At 53.5% G+C, this 19612-nt stretch overlaps 1 protein-coding gene across 8 annotated transcripts in view; it reads left to right on the forward strand.

Annotated features, from left to right (window-relative positions):
* LOC116949426 (FERM domain-containing protein 4B-like) overlaps nt 1-19612 on the forward strand; it is a 138172-nt gene that overhangs the window by 108793 nt on the left and 9767 nt on the right. For all 8 annotated transcript variants that reach the window (XM_076071995.1, XM_076071994.1, XM_032966759.2 and 5 more), the window contains 10 exons: nt 5098-5174; nt 11320-11494; nt 12084-12228; nt 12616-12749; nt 13219-13341; nt 13714-13942; nt 14106-14162; nt 15065-15263; nt 17359-17451; nt 18112-18980. In XM_076071995.1, the coding sequence (XP_075928110.1) occupies nt 5098-5174; nt 11320-11494; nt 12084-12228; nt 12616-12749; nt 13219-13341; nt 13714-13942; nt 14106-14162; nt 15065-15263; nt 17359-17451; nt 18112-18980 (2101 nt within the window). The remainder of the gene's footprint in view (nt 1-5097; nt 5175-11319; nt 11495-12083; nt 12229-12615; nt 12750-13218; nt 13342-13713; nt 13943-14105; nt 14163-15064; nt 15264-17358; nt 17452-18111; nt 18981-19612) is intronic.

The following is a 19612-nucleotide window of genomic DNA, read 5'->3' on the forward strand; positions in this document are numbered from 1 at the left end:
GCGTCTCTGTGAGTCTATATGAGTGTCTGTGCGTCCCTGTGAGTCTCTGTGAGGATCTGTGAGTGTATGTGCGTCTCTGTGAGGATCTTTGAGTGTCTGTACGTCTCTGTGAGTCTCTGTGAGTCAATGTGAGTCTCTGTGAGTGTCTGTGCGTCTCTGTGAGTCTCTGTGAGTGTCTGTGCGTCTCTGTGTCTGTGAGTCTCTGTGAGTCAGTGTGAGTCCCTGTGCGTCTCTGTGAGTCCCTGTAAGTCTCTGTGAGTGTCTGTGCGTCTCTGTGAGTCTGTGAGTCTCTGTGAGTCAATGTGAGTCTCTGTGAGTCCCTGTGAGTCTCTGTGAGTCCCTGTAAGTCTCTGTGAGTCTCTGTGAGTGTCTGTGAGTCTCTGAGTGTCTGTGAGTCCCTGTGAGTCTCTGTGAGTGTCTGTGCGTCTCCATACATTTGGGTAATCGCGGAGTCACCTGAATGTGTGAACGTGCTGCTCGTTACATCGCCGATCAGTGCCCACACGCGCGGTACGAATGGAGTATCCACGTGGTTTCCCCGTTTGCCATGGAAGGGCTTTCCCAACGAAAACGTTTTAAAATTCCATACGAAAGAAAGAAACAAAATTCCAACACGGGCATGACGTCGCTCAGCCACCAATAATCCTGGTTAATCAATACAAATAGTTCCCAACGGGGTGGCCGATTGTCTGTTCAATAAACGCAAATTGAGGTGACAGACAAATCAAGGTCAGGTGGGGGGGGGGATCCTGCGGATCTCGATGAGACTGGCTGCTGCTGCTGACTCAGCGGGTGGCGTGTCGGTGATGCAGGGCAGGACCCGGGGCAGTGTGGGCCCGGCGCGGGGAGGGGCTGAGGTGAGTCACCCGCGCGGGCGGTGAAGCCGCGAGCACGGCCCGGGCTGCTCACCTGGCCCAGGTGCGCGCCTCTGCGTGCAGCTCCCCCCGCCGGGTTCCCGAGTGCCCGGCTGCTGTCGCAGCCGCCACAGAGTTTGGTCTCGGTCTTGTGTGGGGGTTCGTGTCGCCCTGCGTCTAGCGTCGGCAGCGGGTACAACACCGCGTGGCCGGGGCGTCGTCGTGGTGAGCGGGGTGAGTGGGGTGAGCGAGGGTGAGCGTGGTGAGCGGGGTGAGTGGGGTGAGCGGGGTGAGCGAGGGTGAGCGGGGTGAGCGAGGTGAGCGGAGGTGAGCGAGGGTGAACGAGGTGAGCGAGGTGAGCGGAGGTGAGCGAGGGTGAACGAGGTGAGCGGGGTGAGCGTGGGTGAACGAGGTGAGCGAGGTGAGCGGGGGTGAGCGAGGGTGAACGAGGTGAGCGAGGTGAGTGAGGGTGAGGTGAGTGGGGTGAGCGAGGTGAGCGAGGGTGAACGGGGTGAGCGAAGGTGAACGAGGTGAGCGGGGTGAGCGAGGGTGAGCGGGGTGAGCGGGGTGAGCGAGGTGAGCGGGGGTGAGCGAGGGTGAACGAGGGTGAACGAGGTGAGTGAGGGTGAGCGAGGGTGAGGTGAGGTGAGTGAGGTGAGCGAGGGTGAGTGAGGTGAGCGGGGGTGAGGTGAGTGGGGTGAGTGAGGTGAGCGAGGGTGAGTGAGGTGAGCGGGGGTGAGCGAGGGTGTGACGGCTGCGGGGTCGTGCCGCGATTTGAAGGGGAGGGTTGTACAGTGTCTGTCAGACGTCGCTTCGTGCGTTGTTGTAGTTACATTGTTGGACATTCTCCGTGTCTCTCTGTTGTTGTGTCCGTCTGTGGTATCATGTCTCTCGCCTGTTCATGTCTCTCATGTCCACCGCTCACTTGTAAAATGTAAATATCCATTTAGCGCTCATAAATCTCCGTGTCATATCGGTCTTGATGGAACTCGCCTTCCTTTCCCGGAGCCTCATCACATATCGTGTCTCTCCGTCTTCTCTATCTCTGTAAGCGCTTGAACACGGGTTTAGAGCCTCTTGATTTCCTGTGGAGCGAGCGTTACGTGTTGGTTGTTGGTTGTAGTTGTGATTTGCATGTAAGAGTGGGGTTGGTTGAACAACCACAAGAATATTTTACTTTGTCGAGTGTAACATATGCGATCAAATTAAGTTAAGAAAGCATTGTTGCCGTTCTGGCTGCATGCTTGCAGTTCCCTGTCCTCAAGTTTCCCTCCCTCGCACCCTAGGCTCACATTCAGCACTCTTCTATCCATCTGCTGATCACCGGTTTAACAATTCCTTTGTCGGCTGCCTGTCTCCTTCCCCTCCATTCCGTCTCTTGTCTCTCCGCCTTGTAAACGCTTCGAGATCGAGGGAAATTGCACAACTAAAAGAGAGGAGGTGTTTGACTGTGGTGAACGAAACGCACGAATACTAAAAACGCGGTGCAAATATAATGGCAAGCAAGAGAGAGGCACCGGACAAGTTATGTCCAGGTGCAAGGAAGCTCGGTGTTTTTGTGCTTGGTAAGGAACAAATGTCGATGAGTGATGGGAGGGGACCGGGTGATGATGGGGAGCGACTCGTCGCTGATAGACGACATCTCGGCAGGCAGCAGGGATCCCATATTAACACTCTGTATGCAACGTGTAATCAGATCACCCGGTGTGCACCTGCTTGATTACTTTTCTGATTACTTGCATTCCAAACAATTACTTAAAACTAATTATTTAAAGGTTGCAAATTATCGTACGGACAGCAAGCAAGGACCGTAGCAGCCAGTGCACCCGGATGACGCCACTACAGAGCCTGCAAGCATGCACAGTGCCAGTATGTACCGATATAGTGGAATCAACTAATAGATTATCACAACCCTTTGTCAATCCACTGCTGGATAAAGGCCTCCCCGGTCACGTGGGTTTGTGTAAGTACGCTCCACAGTGGTCAGTGCGGGGTTGTGAAGGTTGTGAAGGTGGCGAGTGGGTGGAGTGGGGTTGTTCACCAGGACCACATCCACTTGTCACTTGGCACTGACGGTAGCCGTGCGGCCAATGAATGTCCGCGCAAAGAAAACGATCACGAAGTTGTCCCGCGATCCGGTTACGTTTCTTTGAATCGGCCGGCCGTGGCGCGATGATGCCGGATGGTGGCCAACGTGAAACCTAGAGGTTTAAACTCTGATTGAAGATATTCCGGGAGATGGATTTTTATTCATTGATGTACCGTCTTGAAAATATCCTATTATTAAAATCTCCCGGATCGCTTTCAGTCGCCACCGGGAGATCGATGTCGATTCCGGTAGACACCTTCGGATCAATCCGGGAATAACCCGAGACAATCCGGTACAAGGGTTGGCAACCCCTGGTGCTGGCGATTGTACAGTGGCTGCCTGTGCAGCGGATTTGACAATGAGTGTTGGGCAGGGCTGTGCCGTGTTACAGTAAACCTGCCCTCTGCACAGAACGAGGAGGAAGCAGGGCTATTGCCGGATCAGCTGTTGTTGAGCAACCGCGGCCGGCGTGTGAATGGAGGCTGTTAAAGAAAAACCCGTTCGCACACCGGAGTCTATGAAACGACACGTGTAAAGAGTACTGTGGCAGTACGTGTGTGCTGTGTGTACGGCGAACTTCTTTAGCACCGTGCGTAGAGCCAGCCACCCGGGCTGATGGGAGGTGCGGTAACGTGGCGCTCACGTGTTTGAGTCTGGTTTGGTGTAAGCCGGATAAAGAGAGGGATAATGGTTTCATTGTGTGTGACTCCGAGGCTGGGTTGGTGAATTACACCGCAGCGATTGTGTATTGCGAGGGTTACGGTACAGCAAGTGGGTTTGGGAGCATGTTTGTTTATTTCAGGTGCTCCGGTTTCTTCCCGTATGCAAAAAAAAATAGAATTGAAAACGAATTGGTCAAACATCCCAGAAAAAAGGGCCCTCGTGAAAGAAATAGGTAGTGAACACTCAATAAAGTGCTTTGCTCTTTGACAATAACATCTGATAACCCAGCAGCAGCGTTTGTTTAAGAAGCCAGGATGTCAAAACCGGTCCTGAGTTGGCTTGCGTAAACAAATACCGGAAAGCCAGTTGAATAATGGACTTAGATATTTAATATAATTTTGAGACTCACAGAGACTTCTGCTTGTATCTGCGTGGGGCGCAGTGGTAGCCTCTTCTGGATAAATAAAGGGGATTTGTTTATTTACGGAGTAATTATGATACACTTCAATTAAGCTGCGTAGATTTAAACGGTGGGAGTCCGGTGACAATCATCTTCCGTCGTATTTTGCAAAGGCAAACGGAGCGCTGTCCTCGCAGAGGCTTAGAGGCGGTTGTTGTCTTTTTATTTTGCTCTTCACCAACAGATGGGTAACTTTGAAGTTGAGGTTCCGGGGATCCTGAAACTAAACGGCAGTGAAGCTGCTGCTGCTGCTGATCCCGTGTCGCCACTTTTTCAGTCGGGGTGTAAAGTCCACTGCGCCGGTGGCCACGAGCGGAACGCCCCCAGCGAAATCCGAGCCACCATTGGCGCTGTGGCCTGCTTAATGGGATTAAGGTTGCTAATAATTGGTGTCATGTGATGTCTCTCCATCTCTTCCCCTTAATGTATCTGTGTATGTGTGTCTTTCAGTCTCTTTGTCAGGTGCAGTGTTTTGTTGTCGCTGTGTGTCTCGTCTCTCACGGCGCGTGACTTTGTGTACGGCCGCGTGAGTGTGTCTGCGTTTCTGGGGGACGCGGTGGCGTCGTGGTCACCGCACTGCGAAATATACAAACGGGTCCTGGGCCTCCTCTCAGCCACCTCGGCTTTAAACGAGTGCCTGGTACGGTGTGTAAACATCACCGCTGGAAAGACAAAGGCTGCTGGGCGTGGTGCTGGCACCAACCTTCCTCGTGTGCCATGCGGAGGCTTTATAGGCGCTTGTGAACAGCCTCTGCCAGTTATATGGTGATGTTTTTTTTTATTACTCACCCTGTGTGTGCCTATCCAACTGTCTGTTTGAAATGCCCTTTTACCTGTCTACATTTTACATCTCTTTCTGTGTCCCTCAATCTCTCATCGTGTGTCTGTCACTTTTACGTATCTGTGTCGTTGTTCATCTGCCCGTGTGTTCTACCTCTCACCGTTTTTCTCCGCCCTGTGCGTCTGTCCCTGTGTCTGCATTTCCCTGTTTCACGAATGTGTGCGTGCCTGCCTGTCTGTGTCTGCCACAGGTGTTTCCTTGGAAGGAGCTGGAGAATCTGTATTTCCGAGACAAGAAGTTTTTGATCGAAGTGCAAGATACAAGGAGGTGAGTTCTGAGCGCATTGGACCTCGTCTCTTAACACCAAGTAGCAATAAGTGAACCATGAAACCACCAACATCTAATGTGATACCTAAAACCAGGTGACCCCCTACTGAGAATATTTCCTCTACGTGTCTTGGGGTAACGTACAAGCAGAGATATTTTGTAGACGCAGGGTTCTTTAAGAGCGGTATAAAAAGAGCAGAGAGAATGCAAGGAGGAGTCGTGTGTGTTTTAACTTCCACCAAGCGAACGCACATCAATGGGGGAGTGGTGGCGTGGTGGTTCACACGGTGCGCTACGAACACGGCATCATGAGTGCACGGCTGATATCAGTGGCGAGTGATATCTGAACCACTTCCTGTTCCCCTGCTTCACAACCCGCGTTGACCAGCGTGGGGAAGTCTGGTCAGATAACCGCCAAGAGAAACCGACTCGGTTTGTTTCGAGGCCTTCATCCAGCAGTGGATTGATCAAGGTGGTGTGTAATGAACATACAACAAAACATTCTAAAGGCAGGTTAAATCAAAGTGGCTCCATGCTGAAATGGCCACAGGGCAGTGATCATCTCTCCACGAGCTCATGGTGGAATTTCCCCAGTCACATGTTGCAACCATTGTTGACTTCCCCAAGTTTGGTATTCATTTTATTCACCCCTTGAGGGGGGGGGGGCACGATGATTTGGCTAGGATGTCAAATTTGTCATCTTCTGATTAAGAATCGTGAGCTCTAAACGCAATGTCGCTTGACTGGTTCTCACAAGGCAGCCAAATCGTAAATAAAGCAAAACCTATAGTAGAAGACAATTAAAAGTAGAAATTTTATTTTATGAAGCCAGCTGACAGCGTATTGATGATGAGCCTTCTTAGAGATGTGGAGTAATATACAAGAAAACTTTTATAGTCCCAGTCTTCTGAAGAGAATAAACCTGACACGAGACGAGACTAATTACATGGAAAGGAACAAATGATGAAAATGCCAGGTTTGCAGATCAGTCGGTTATTTAGAGTTGGGCCCATCGAGCTAATCCGTTCTCTTTCGATGGTGACTGGGACGGACCGTCTGGGTGTGTTACGTGGGAAGGGGTGGAGGGGCTGCATATAGAACAACAGCAGGGACATTTTATAAACATGGATAGCAATAAATATGTATTTTTACTAATAAACAACAAGAACTATGTACGATAGAAACCTAACGGGACGCATGAGAGAGGAGCGTGCGCTCGTCACACGTGGCGTTTAAAACGTCAAGGGTTGCAGTGGCATTTGATGAGACGGATGAAATTACGGATGAAACAAAACATATTTTATTGTCATCTGAAAGCAGTCGTGAAGGGGAGGTGACTCGTCACCTGCCTCATTAACATCTTCTGAGCACATTCGCGGTAGGCATTCTGTCGTGTTGGAAAGCGTCACATGGCAGATCGCATTGCCGGAATTGACCTCTTTGGCCAAAAGTCACTCAACCGAAAATGCACCATAACTTGTAAATAAAGATGAATTGACTGATGGTAATTTCCATCTTAATGCCAGAGATAAAGCAATGATGTTTATGTTGAGGTCATAAGTGATGAATGGATTTGGCTTGGTCTATAAAGAATTGTAATATAGGATGGAAAAACGTGGTCTCGACTCTCTTTGGGTGATGGATGGACACGCTTTGCCCCACCGCTGCACCCCGTGCTATTTGCTTTCCTTGAACAAACGCGAGAGTTATTCCTTGGGATCACGGAGCCTCCTCACCGGAGCCTCCTCACCAGACGCGTATGCTGTGCGAGAGCTCGTCCGGCCGTTGTGACGTTTCTGATGGCTGAGACGACGCTCTTTGGGGCCCGAGACGTAACGGAATCCTGTGCGTGCGCTCGGTGTAATGAGCCGTGTCAACGTGAACCCTGCTCACTCGGCCGGCATTCCTCCCTCAGCAGCGCGGCGGGGCGTTATCACCCTTCTTCCTGTGGTTGCGAAGCTTTGTTCCATGGTAATGGACTTGTATGTACATGTATGTTGAACTTCTTTCGAACCGTACGTAGCCAGCTGTTCTAATCGTAGGTGCGGGGGAAGGACAACATTACTCAACACAAAAAGCAATTTCAAAGAAAAATTAGTTGTCAATTTATATTTAAAAGTGCGTAGCTCCAGCGACGGTTAACAAGATTTTACTAAGATTTCACAAGCATGTGGTGATCCTAGGGAAAATCTGGCTCCTGCCAGAGGAATGTGGAATTTTAAATCCTGGCTCAAGACTTTCATCGGGGGTAAGTGATGCTCCAGTGCTTGTCAGAGCGTGGAGGTGCTCCGATTAGCTTAAATGCACGGAATAACGATAGTAACATCGTTACAATCACACTTTTGAGTTTAAATGAATTAAAACTTTATCTTTTTATTTAAAGCTTTCGTGTTTTATATTTTTATTATTTTATTGTTTCCCTTCTACGTGACTTTACCGAAAGAACCAAGAATATAAAACTTTATCTGTTAACGTGCCGTAATGTTCAGTAAGCAGAACATTTCAAATCAGCGAAACAAACTCTAGACCTTTTAACACAGATGGTTCACAGCGTACCGAGATTCCATCCCGACTCCCCCGTGATGAGAGAAACAAAGTAACCGCATAGTCCCTTTTCAGATGGCCCATTACTCTGTCAGCAACGACTACGCCGGGAGATCGTAGCGACGACCTCTGGACCGCAAGTCCGGCGCTCCGACCGTCACGGCACGGCGGCAGCGCGCGCCCACCGTTAGCAACGCACGCACACCGTAGCTAGCGAGGCAAATCGAGATCGGGCGGCACCCACTTATCAGCCTCGGTTTTACGGGCAAAAGTCACCCCCTCGACAAATAATGCCGACGTTGTGCCTAGCGGCGAGCGCAGCAAGGCGGCAGCGCGTTTGACAATGAGGCGAGCAGATAGACGGGGGCGTCGCGCTCGCAGAGATGGGCGATTGCGACTTGGCCCGGCCGCGCGCGAGGAGATTTTCCCACCGATAGCCGCGTGCCTCCCAACCCCGCGCGGCCGCCGAGAAGCCCCCCTCCCGCGCTTGTAGCGGCGGAGGAGGTGGAGGGGCTCCGGGCGATATTTACAGAAACGCACGCTGCGAGACGGCGTCCGAGCTGCCGCGTCAGCTCGAGGCGCGAGCGGTGTTGTGTCTTCCCGCCCCAAAACAAAATGCGCCAGCGGGGCAACATTCGTCCGCTCCCGGTGTCACGGCGAGGACAAACGCGCGCTGCCTTCTGGCGGCCGCTTGAGCCGAGCGCCGTGTAGGGCCCATCCGTTTCAAGGACAATGCATGCGTGATGAGTGCATATTTGTTTGCTTGTTGTACCACAAATGTGTGGTGAATGCAGACTTGATACCTTCTAATAGATGCGTCTCTTTGGTGTTTAACCATCTTAACACCTCCTGTATTATTGCCAGAAAGGGTGAAAGCCTTTTCTTCTTTATAATCTTAATACCGGCAAAAAAGGTCCCGTAGAGAGTACAATCCTGCTTCGACAGCGGCTTGGTCGTGATGTTTGCGCTGAGCTGCTGTTGTGTTTTTATCGTATTGGGCCTTCTGCCTTCAAGTCGAGCCAACGTTATCGGGGGAAACATCACATTCATTCATTCCCTCTTTGATTGTGGAGTTTCTACGGCCAATTCCCAGTTAAATACACATCGGACAGTTCTCAGCCGTAAAATAAATACTGACATTCACGCCCAGTTAGATGAAGCCTTCCACCTGATTAAAATAAAAACCTTCAAACGCCTATAAAAGAGTTAAGTTGTAGAATTTTACATTTAATGTTCTTTTGAAAAATATCTTGAACGTCTCCTGCCGTAAACAAGCGTGGTGCATTGCTCATCATTGGTGGCCCCGGGCCAGTGGTGGAAGTTCCTCATTCCTTGGGCAGGGCCAATCTATCCACGTTAAAAAGTTTATCATAATCGACGATGACTTTAAAATTCCAACCCCCTGTCTCGCCATCGGGCAGAATTTTTAATGTGTTTGAGAGTGACGGAACAATAATATTGACATACGGCTCAGTACCTAGAACCATTGATTTGAGTCGTGTCAGCGCTGCGTTACCACAGCCCTCTCTGGCATTGCTCACAATGAACCGTCTGACTCGCAGGGCGCTTGTTCCATCCATAATAACCAATAAAACACTGCGACGCATTGTGCATTGTATGCAACAAGTGTATGATCTGTATCAACATTCAAGCTATGGTGGGTTAATCAGTTTGCTTAACATTCTGACTGATACTCTTTGGTTCTTTCGGTAAAGTCACGTAGGTAGAAAAATAAAATATAAAATATCATGATATATTATAAAAGAAAAAATATATCATATGATATATCATATGATATGTTATTTTTATTTTATTTTTCTACCTACGTGACTTGACCGAAAGAACCAAAGAGTATGGATTCCTGCAGTCACGAAAGCTTCAAATCAAGATTCTGACTGATGTTTGTAAAAAACAAAGAGCTCCCGTATAGCCGTATAGACTGCTGGGGCAAGGGGGGGGTCGTGTGGGCTAGCATCCACACCCTTCCCACCTTGGTCTCCCCAGCGCTTTATTTATTTACACCCGGCCCCAGTTGTTCGTTTAAGGGTTAGTCGACCTAGGCGAGGCCCCGGCCCAGTTCACAGACAGCGCGAGTGCGTGGCCGGGGATTGAACCCAGATGATTACCTGCATCACCGGCACCCAACGACCATTGTGGATAACGCCTAGACGGCAATGATGACGGTGGTTTGATGCGCGTGCGGTGGAATCAGTCTTGCGCGCAATCATTTCGTCCAGTTATGTACACGGCGTGCAAACAATTGGGCATCGGCACTCCTCGAGCCGAAGGAACGTTGCCATTGTGCGCGAGCAGATGAACCTGCTCATCCACCGCACGCCGGTTCCCGCGGTGAACCCCGTGAGCGCGTGAGGGTTTATGGGACACGGTGCCACCATCATGTGGGCGGCTGGAGACGCGTGTAGCCCAGCAGTCGTGTGAGTGGTGTTTGTGCATCATAGGTGCTGCTCGCTAACAGCACTTGCCCCTACAGTCTGTTAAGGCTATATGGGGGATCTTTGTTTTTGTCTTGGGAGCGGTAGTGTAGCGGTTAGCATGCTGTGCTACGAACCCGGCAACCCGAGTTCGATTCCCGCTCACGGCCAACACCGGTGACGGTGATCTGAACCGGTGCTGGGCATCTTCTTGGTCGACTCAGCCTCATATGAGGAGCTGGTGCGGTGTGTAAAGCATCGCCACTGGGGGGACGAAGGTGGCCATGCGTGGTGATGGCCACCCGCTCCATTGTGTGCTGTGCCGGCCTTCATAGGTGCTATTCGCTAACAACACTTGCCCCAATAGCCTGTTAAAGGTTATACGGGGGATCTTTTTCTTTTGAATGTGCTTATCGGGGGAGCTGTGGCACTGTGGTTACTGCACTGCACTGTGAACCCGATGTCCTGAGTTTGATTCCGGGCCACGGTTAACATCCATCAGCCTCTTTCAGCATTATTTTATAGAACCCTTAATTTATGGTTTTCTACATTCAACAAAATAGCAACATTGCACAAATATGAGATGAAAATGAAAGAAGAGAGTTTTACCGAGCTTATTGCACAAATGCATCTAAAACGTGGCAACAATGCTTTAAATGTTAACATGCATCTTTCATTCTGCCTTTGTGTGTGTGCTTGTTCTTCCTTTTTTGCACATGTTTAAATAGGTAATTTGCTTCAGGCATACCACATTCAAATCATGTTTAGCTTGTCATATCTATTGATATATAGACAACCCAAAATATAATACGTATATACGGTTGAATGAGCCCACCATCCCTCTACTCTCGATAAACGAGGTACCGCTTTGTGCCCTGAAACAGTGATAGAAATTGGACATTCCCGTGACGAGGCCCAGCTTAGGCACAGACCTACGATCGCCGTCGACTGTCCGCAAGCGGCACCTACTGATTCTAATCGTCGACTGAGCGACGAGTTTCCGAGGTCGGTCTCGGGGCGGGGGTCCTCGCGACGGCGAGTCGAGCACGAGGGTGGCCGTTGTCGGCACGGGCCGCCCGACGGTGGCGGCGCCCCCGTGGTGCGGCACAGGGATGAACCCCGTGCCGTGTGGCCCCGTGCCGTGGGGCCCCGTGTCGTGCGCTCCGCAGGCAGTGCGTCGTGAGCCGTCGATCGTTTGGACCGGGCGGCGTCGGAGGCGGAGGGGGTGGAGGAGGGGCGGGCGTGGTGGTGCACACGTGGTATGGATCGACGTCTCTGATCAAGTGCATCTGGGCCATGGCCATCAGCCAGCACCAATTCTACCTGGACAGGAAGCAGAGCATGGTGAGTCTGACGTGCGGGGTGCTTCGGCACAACGCCACAGCGCCAGTCATCTTCTGGAATCCTAAGTCTTTACGACGGTAAGGAGGTTGTCATGGCCGGTGACATTGGTCTCCTCACCTGGCCACATCGCTTGATTCTTTCTCGCACAGTTGACATCTTCCTTGAGTCTCATCATCATCGTCGTTGCCGTATGGCTGTAGGTCACCACCATCTGGCTGCTGTGGGTGACCTGCTGTCCTAAACCTTGCATGGTGCAACCTCATTGCAACCTATTATTGTCCCCATTATTTTCCTACAATTTTATATTACGAATATCCAAGTTGCTTACCCCATACTGCCTCCTAAGGCTTGTGGCCTTCGGAAGAAAAATATACACTAAGCGATGTTTACACACCGCATCAGGTACTCATTTGAGGTTGAGTCGACCTAGGGGAGGGCCCCGGACCAGTTCAGATAATTATCTGGTGACGATTATAAACCGGTGACAATCACAATCGTCACCGGTTTATAATTGTGAGCAGAAATCGAACTCGGATTTGCCAGGTTCGTAACGCAGCGCGCTAACCGCTACACCACCGCTCTGCACCAGGCCAAGATCGCTGCAGCTCGGAGCCTCGGGGAGATGATGTCCGACCTGGACGACGCCGGCTCCGTGCGTGCCGCTCGGCTCACCAGCGTCGGCAGCAAGAACCTGCTCAACAGCCGTCCCAGCTCCAGCAGCCTCTACTCCACAGGTCTCCCCCCTCGCCCCCTCACGCTCTGTCCTTGCCCCTAACGCTCACCCCTTCAACTATTCCCTCGCCCTCTCCCCCTTTGAATTCTTCCCTCACGCTCTCTCCCCTCACGCTCTCTCCCCTCACATGTTAATAAATGGACGAATATATGAATACGAAGTTCATGAGTACGCAAACATCACACCACCTGGCTTCGACATTCCTCCTCGAAGACAATGGTACAACCATCAACCGCATCGGAACGCCAACGCGCACAGCTCCTTCATGGAAAATAAAAGGCACGAGCCACAGCAGTCCGGCCGTGGCAGTGCAACCCCAACCGTTCGTTGCCATACGCACGAGAATTTAACCAAAATGTTGTTGCCGCTGCCGCCATTACGACCGCAGACTCGGTGGACACGGAGGCGAACGATGCGGCGGCGCGCGAGATACTGACATCGCTGCGCAGTAAGCAGAGCGAGCTGCAGGAGCAGCTGGAGGAGCAGCTGCAGGAGCTGCGCAAGATCTGCCTGCGCGAGGCCGTGAGTTCCACCGGCTCGTCCCGGCTTGCGTCCCCATGCTGCCGTCCTCCCCGCCAATCCCTCCCTACCATCCTCCCTTCGTCAAGTCTCTATGTTTCCACGGTCGCCCTCTGGCGTGTCAGGCCCGGGCTGCCGTGCCAGTCTTCCCCCTGTCTTAGCGGGCTTCTTAAAAGTCACCGCCCCCCTCAATATGATTTGCGATTGATTGGAAAATCGCTTGCGATGGGACGTCTCGTCGGATTGCAAGGAGTGGCCCGGGGTGTCGATTGACACGCGCCGTAGCAAACGCGTCGTGGCGCGCGGACAAATGTTTAAAATGTGTGACTTGAACGGCGCGCATTCACACACCGAACATCACACCCGTTTAAGCACGCGCACACGCGCACACGCAGGGGTAAATAAACACGAACGTAGGTGAGCGGTACTCGCCAACCCAGTTCACATGGAGCGTGCCACCGCCCGCCGACAGGAGCTGACGGGGAAGCTGCCCGCGGAGTTCCCCCTGCAGAGCGGGGAGACGCTGCCACGCGTGCGGCGCCGCGTCGGAGCCACCTTCCGCCTCGACGAGACCAAGATCCGGCCCAAGGGCCTGGTGAGCGTGGGGGGAGCGTGGGGGGGAGCGTGGGGGGAGCGTGGGGGGAGCGTGGGGGGAGCGTGGGGGGAGCGTGGGGGGAGCGTGGGGGGAGCGTGGGGGGAGCGTGAGGGGAGCGTGGGGGGAGCAGCTCTCAGGTGAATGACTGTGGCTGCTGGGTAATTATCACTGTTAGGCCAATCGAGGCGGCTGTGTGGTGAAAGAAGAGCTATGGCTGTCAAATGCACGACTGCTACTTTCTGGTGAATGACTTTGGTTGACCTTGTGAACGGCCGTAGCTGTCTGTGCGACGACCGCGGCTGTCCGTGCTATGACTACGGCCGACCGCGTGAGCGACCGTGAGCGACCGTGCGAACGACTGTGGGGTGGCAGGAGAGCGAGCTGGAGCGTCTGGAGACGGAGTTCTCGGTCCAGGAGGGGATCGTGCAGGCGGCGCTGAAGCTGGCCAAGGAGGAGGGGCTGCAGCGCGCCACACGCAGGCGGCGCAAGGCCGACTACGCGGCGGCCGCCGTCAAGCTGCAGGCCCAGGAGGCGGCGATCAACGCGCTGCGCGAGCGGGCGGGAAGGAGACCCACGCAGAGGGCCTCCGTCATCGTGCCGGGTGACCGCTCGCCCCGCTGCACGACATGCACCGACCGTGCCCGCGAGGCGCTGGGAACGCGGGCGGGGATTGTGAGAATCCGGCGCGGGGTTTGAAGTGCGGCGCTTGCGACCTTCGCTCTGAAACGGCTGCCCGTTGTTCCCCCGTGCCTCCTCGGTTGCAGATGACCTGATTCTGTCGGAAGAAAGCTCGATCTCGGACGGACTTCCAGCTGCCGACGGTCAGTGTCCCAATGTTGCTGCGTCGAGCGACGCGCCTTCCGCAGCACCCGTGGCACCGCCTTGCAGCCCTCCTGACCATTAGTAAAGCTTTATAATGAATTATTTTTGCACCATTATCGCAGCCCACGTTGAGCATTCTCGTGAGCGATGTGTCTATACAGCCACAAGTTACATGTGCTCCATCTTTTTGCACAGTAGACTGCACAGCCAACATGCCTCCCGTGATAATCTTGGTCTAGAAGAAAGCTTGGCTATTAGTCTACAATCTTGTAATTATTTACATTCCTAACTATTTTAGTTAAAAACAACGTTGTGAAGTTGCTTCTCTTCAGTTGTTTCCCCACGGAATACGGACGCACGATGATGCACACTCCCTCTCCTTGCCCTACTGTAGGCACGGGAGCAGGGAATATAAACTTTGCTCATTTCAAACTCTAGCTGAAGAATCGCTTTGATCACAGTTCTAACGGTTTCACGTTGTTGTTGGGAGGGAGCGAGTTTTGACCGAAGCTCTTTTGTCGCTGGCGCAGGCCAGATGGCCCGCGGGCGCAGCCCGCCGACCCGCCTGGCGAAATGTTAACTACCTTGCCTGGTGTACAGGAGGTCGTGGATTCGATCCCAACCCTGACGCCTGTTGTATATTTGGCGTTTGCGTGTCTCTCTCCCCATGGTCGTGTGGATTTTTCTCCGGGTCCTCCGGTTTTTCCCTCCACACTTAGAATCAACTCCACGCGTTTAGAGTATTTGGCTGCTGTACATTTCCAGACGATAAGCCACTTCGTTGAGCCATCATTTGTGACCAGGTTGCTTCTGAAAAAGAGCTACATAAGCTCTGGTAAAATAAGCAACAGTTTAGTTTTAGTTTAGTAGTTTTAACTGTCCGCTGTGGCTCTTCACACAGACGACGTTTCGGTGAAATCTGCAGTGCCCGCCGAGCGAGCGGTCACCCCGTCCCCGGCGGAGGATGGCCGCAAGGCGCAGCACGGCTCCCCCAACGGGATCCTGCACTACGCCTTCTCCACCCTGACGCTGCGCAGGAACAAGGGCGCGCGGCCCGGCTCGACGCGCACACGCTCGCAGTCTCGGGCCAGCCACACCAGGTGAGCAGCACGCACTTGGCTTCTCTATATTCCCTCCACTGTGATGTTCGTGTGTGCGTGTGTATATAGCGGTAGGCGTGTGTGTGCGCGTGTGTATATATCGTGGGGAGGTGTAGCACATGGGTTGGCGCGCTACGCTACGAACCCGGCAACCGGAATTCGATGTGTAAACATCGCCACAGGGGAGACAAAGGAGGCCGGACGTGGTGTTGGCTACCCACTCCCTCGTGTGCCGTGCCGGCTCTCATAGGTGCTGGCTAACAGCACTTGCCTCAACAGTCTGTTAAAGGCGGGGCGTTGGGGGGTGGCGACCGCGCCGTGAGGAGAGCTGGGAAGGGCTGCAGCAGCCACATCGGTGACCACACGAAGAGCTCCGTCTGCATTCTATGCAAAGTGGCAGTCACCTTTTTTCTGACGTTCGCCGCCTGCCCTGAACATCGAGTCCCGTACTGGCGGCTGAGGACCGGCATTGCGAAGCGCTGCCCGCACGCCGCTCGGCCTTGCTGGCTTTGATAGGTGCTCGCCAACGGCAATACCTCCCGACGCTCTGCAAGTCTACATAGTTGGCTTGTAATGAGTCGGCTAATTACGTGCTAATGTTGCTTTAGAGCAATTGGATGGGTTAGAGAGCACAAACGAGAGATAAAACATTGACATTGCAAACAAGACAAATACAAAAATGATTCGTGAATGTGAACATGACGATTCTGTGAATTGGCAGAAAGGGTGGAGTCGTTTCATGCCTACCTAAATGTGTCTTTGCGTGCGTGTGTTGCATGTATGCATACAGGGCATCTTTGCGTATGCATGGAGTGTAAACCTTTACAGTTCATATCCATGCCTGTTTATATATCAAACACGTAAGTCTTGTAATACGAACGGTTATGTAGCCTAGAGGTCCGAGTGCTTTCCACTGAAATAATTTAACACAGGGTAGACGATTCGATTCCCACTGCAGCCATCCGGCAATGTGCTCGTTAAAGACCGCGTGACGTTATTCACAAGAGTAGGTCATCGCATGCCATTGTCGTAGCCGGAATCATGAATGTAAACATGGAACCAGATAAACAGCAATCTTGGCTTGCAAGTTAATGGAACACACAGTGGGCCATCACCTGCTTAAAGGGCAATTGATTTATGGGCTCTTAGGTGAGCAGGCTTTTTGTAATGAATGGGCACCTTTCTTTATTGAGGCGGTGTGATGGCATGTGCTCATGTCTGGTCTGACCACACTGCATTAGTCACGCCGGCTGGGTTGTTGGAGCTTGGCCAATTCATAGCCCCAGGGAGTCAATGCTGTCTGAGTTATTATAGCGACTGTGTGTGTGGGCAGTGGCGTAGTGGAGAGCGTGGAAGCCGTAGTTGAGCGGTTAACTTCAGAGCAAAACCAGTGACGATTATCTGAACCGGTCCTGTGCCTCCCCTAGGTCGACTCAGCCTCAAATGAGTACCTGATGTGGTGTGTAAACATCACCACGAGCGAATCAAAGGTGGCCGGGCGTGGTTCTGGCCACCCACCCCCTCGTGTGCTGTGCCGGCCTTAATAGGTGCTCGCTAACAGCACTTGCCCCAAAAGCCTGCTAAAGGATCCGCGGGGGATCTATGTAGTGGAAAGCGCACTGCGCCATGAACCCGGTGACCAGATATCCACGTGGCGCACATCGACCCATTGCCCACGTTCGACTCGGCGGAGGGGAACCCAGCGTGGCTGGCGCTGCGAAGGGCATCGGCATCCCCTGGCTGCTCATGAACTCTGCATTTTCAGTGGGCACTCTGGTTGTCACAGATGGCAAAAAACATGTGCCCCCCACACCTAGACCTGGCTTCCAGTGACTGAAATTGAAGAATCACTTGCAGGGAAGCAGTGGTGACTCTAGGAAACATGAAATAACCATAAACATTAAATAGTGGCCATTATGGAAAACAAATCCTGGTTATCTATCTTGGGTCGATAAAATAAGTATCACTTTGTCAAGTCAACACTGGTGCTCCTATGGTTAGACATCATACTGCCATAATAGGAATGTGGAATTTTCTTGGCTCAGGGCAGCAGGAGATCGCTCATCGCTCGCGTTTCCCTCCCCGTTCCCTGCAGCACGGACGAATGGAAGGACCCTGGGCCGGACCGCGACACCGCCCCCTCGCCGGCGTCCACGCCACGCACGTCCGGATCGAGTTCTCACCTCAGGTGCCCTCCGCCGCCCGCTTGCCAACGCCCAGGGGCAACCCGGGCTTCCGCGAGCCCGTAGCACGGCAACTCGGCTCGAGTGACCCGGCATTGCACGCAGTGGGGGCAACGCTCTCCCCACCCCGCTCTGTCACAGGAGGGAGAGAGTTGCTCATCGCACGACAGTCGGGACGTTATTTCTCATTCCCAGGGCTGGTGTTGAGCCCAATTTTAATTACAAAATCAAGTTTCTTCAGATGTGGTGTTTTGTGTAGTCATTGGCGAGCGAGTTTCCACTCGCCCAGCGGTGTTCGCTGTGGGCAGGAATTGGACCGGGGTCGCAGGCTTCGTAGCTCGATGTGCGAACCTCTGTGCCACTGCTCCAAAACCTCCCAGTGCGTCAAGAGACCGTCCAGATTTTCTGCTTGGTATGAACGTTATCGACAGATTTGTCTGGTATTTTGTTGTCTCTTCGATAATAGTGGATACAAGAACCACCAGAGCTCAGTCTACAACAGTAACACGACGTAACATAAAGCGAGTCGCCATCTGTATAATGCACATGGTGACTCGGTAGGTTTTATAAAAGTGTTCAAAGCCCGTGGAAAAGGTGTCATTCTGTCCCTTCATGATTGCCCCCTATTATTAATCGCCAACATTGCCAACCCCGTTGTCCCGCAGCTCGGTGGAGTCAAGCCCGGTGCGCTCGCGCTCCTTCTCGCACCAGCTCCTCTCTCGGCCGCTCGCCGTCGTCGGCCGGACGGGCAGCTCCGACCCCGCCGCGACCCCCGAATGGCCGGCCCCTCGCGAGCGAGCGTGGGCCGGCAGGCGCCAAGGAACCGCAGCCCCCGCTCCTCGCCACCAGCAGCAGCAGCAGCACCAACACCGCCATCCTCCGTCACCGCAGCTGCGGCCACACCCGGACATCGTCGTCAGTGGCAGCGCGGGCCCCCTGGGCTGCGGCGGCGGCGGCGTGGCGAGTTCGCCCACGGCGGACGGCCGCTGCTCGTTGGCCAGCCGCTCCGGCTCGGAAGCCGGCTGGGCCGAGTGGCCCGACGGCTGCACGCAGACGCTGGGACGCTACCCGCGCGGGCGCGACCACCGCCAGTCATCCGCCGCCGCCGCCGCCGCGAACGCCGCCTCCGACTCGTACGGCCACGGCGCGGGGCCGCGGGGCTCGCAGACGCCGGGCCCGCGCTCTCGCCGCGCCGCGCCTTCGCCGTCGCCCCCCGGGCTCGGCGGGGGGCGGCAGCAGGGCAGCCTGCGCAGGAGCGCCACGGCGCCCGGGCCCGGGGGAGTCTCCGGGCTCCGGACGCCCGTGCCGGCCGACGACGACGTCGGCGTGGAAGGGGGAGGCGCGCGGGAGCGCGAGATCGCCAAGGAGAGGCTGAAGATGTGGTACGACGAGAGGCGGCCGATCGCGCGCAACCAGTTCTACCAGAGCCTGCGCGCCGAGCCGACGCACGGGAGGCGAGTGAGCGCCGGTTCCACGTGCTTCTACGTCAGCCAGAAGCTGCAGCTAAGCCGGGAGACCGTGGACCGATGCAACGGTTCGTTCACGAGGTTGCTGCGACTCGGGCTGACGGCGGCGTTTGTGGCTTAGCGCGAGGGGATCCGGGCGGGCGGAGGGGGGCGTCATTTACCGAATGTGTTTAGGGGCCTCGACACGTCCGTCACTGTTGGCATAAAAACATCATACAGCACTCTGTATGATGTTTTGAGTCGTGCCCCCTTTTAAGGAGGTGTTGGGGATTTATCTGTGCCTTTGAGCACAGTGCTGCCTTAGTCTTGTGCAACCCATCCATATTAGTTTATTGGGCCACAATCTGAAAGAGTTGAACTTGGCCCAGGTTTTCTGTGTTTAAAGCCATTGCCACTGGGAAACACTGGTCTGGAATGCCCATTTGTCAATGGACTTTAATCTTATTTTAATATTGGTTATTAAAGAGACCGCTTGGCTGATATTCTTCATTACCCACTCTTGTCCCATGGCTAATTACAATTACTCATGATGCCAGCAGATGGCAGCATCGCGAGTACATAGCCAACCTGTGTCCAGACACTCAACTGATAGCCCCTTGTCTGTGTGGGTTTTCTCCAGGAAATCCCACGTAAAAAAATGGCTTGAAAAAATTAATTGACCAAATCAGGATCATCCTGATTAAGAGCGTGCACAACTCGG

The sequence above is a fragment of the Petromyzon marinus genome, chromosome 36 (genome assembly GCF_048934315.1).
Source record: "Petromyzon marinus isolate PM22_M1 ecotype Great Lakes invasive population chromosome 36, UKy_Petmar_22M1.pri1.0, whole genome shotgun sequence".
In the NCBI taxonomy this organism is placed as follows: Eukaryota; Metazoa; Chordata; class Hyperoartia; order Petromyzontiformes; family Petromyzontidae; genus Petromyzon; species Petromyzon marinus.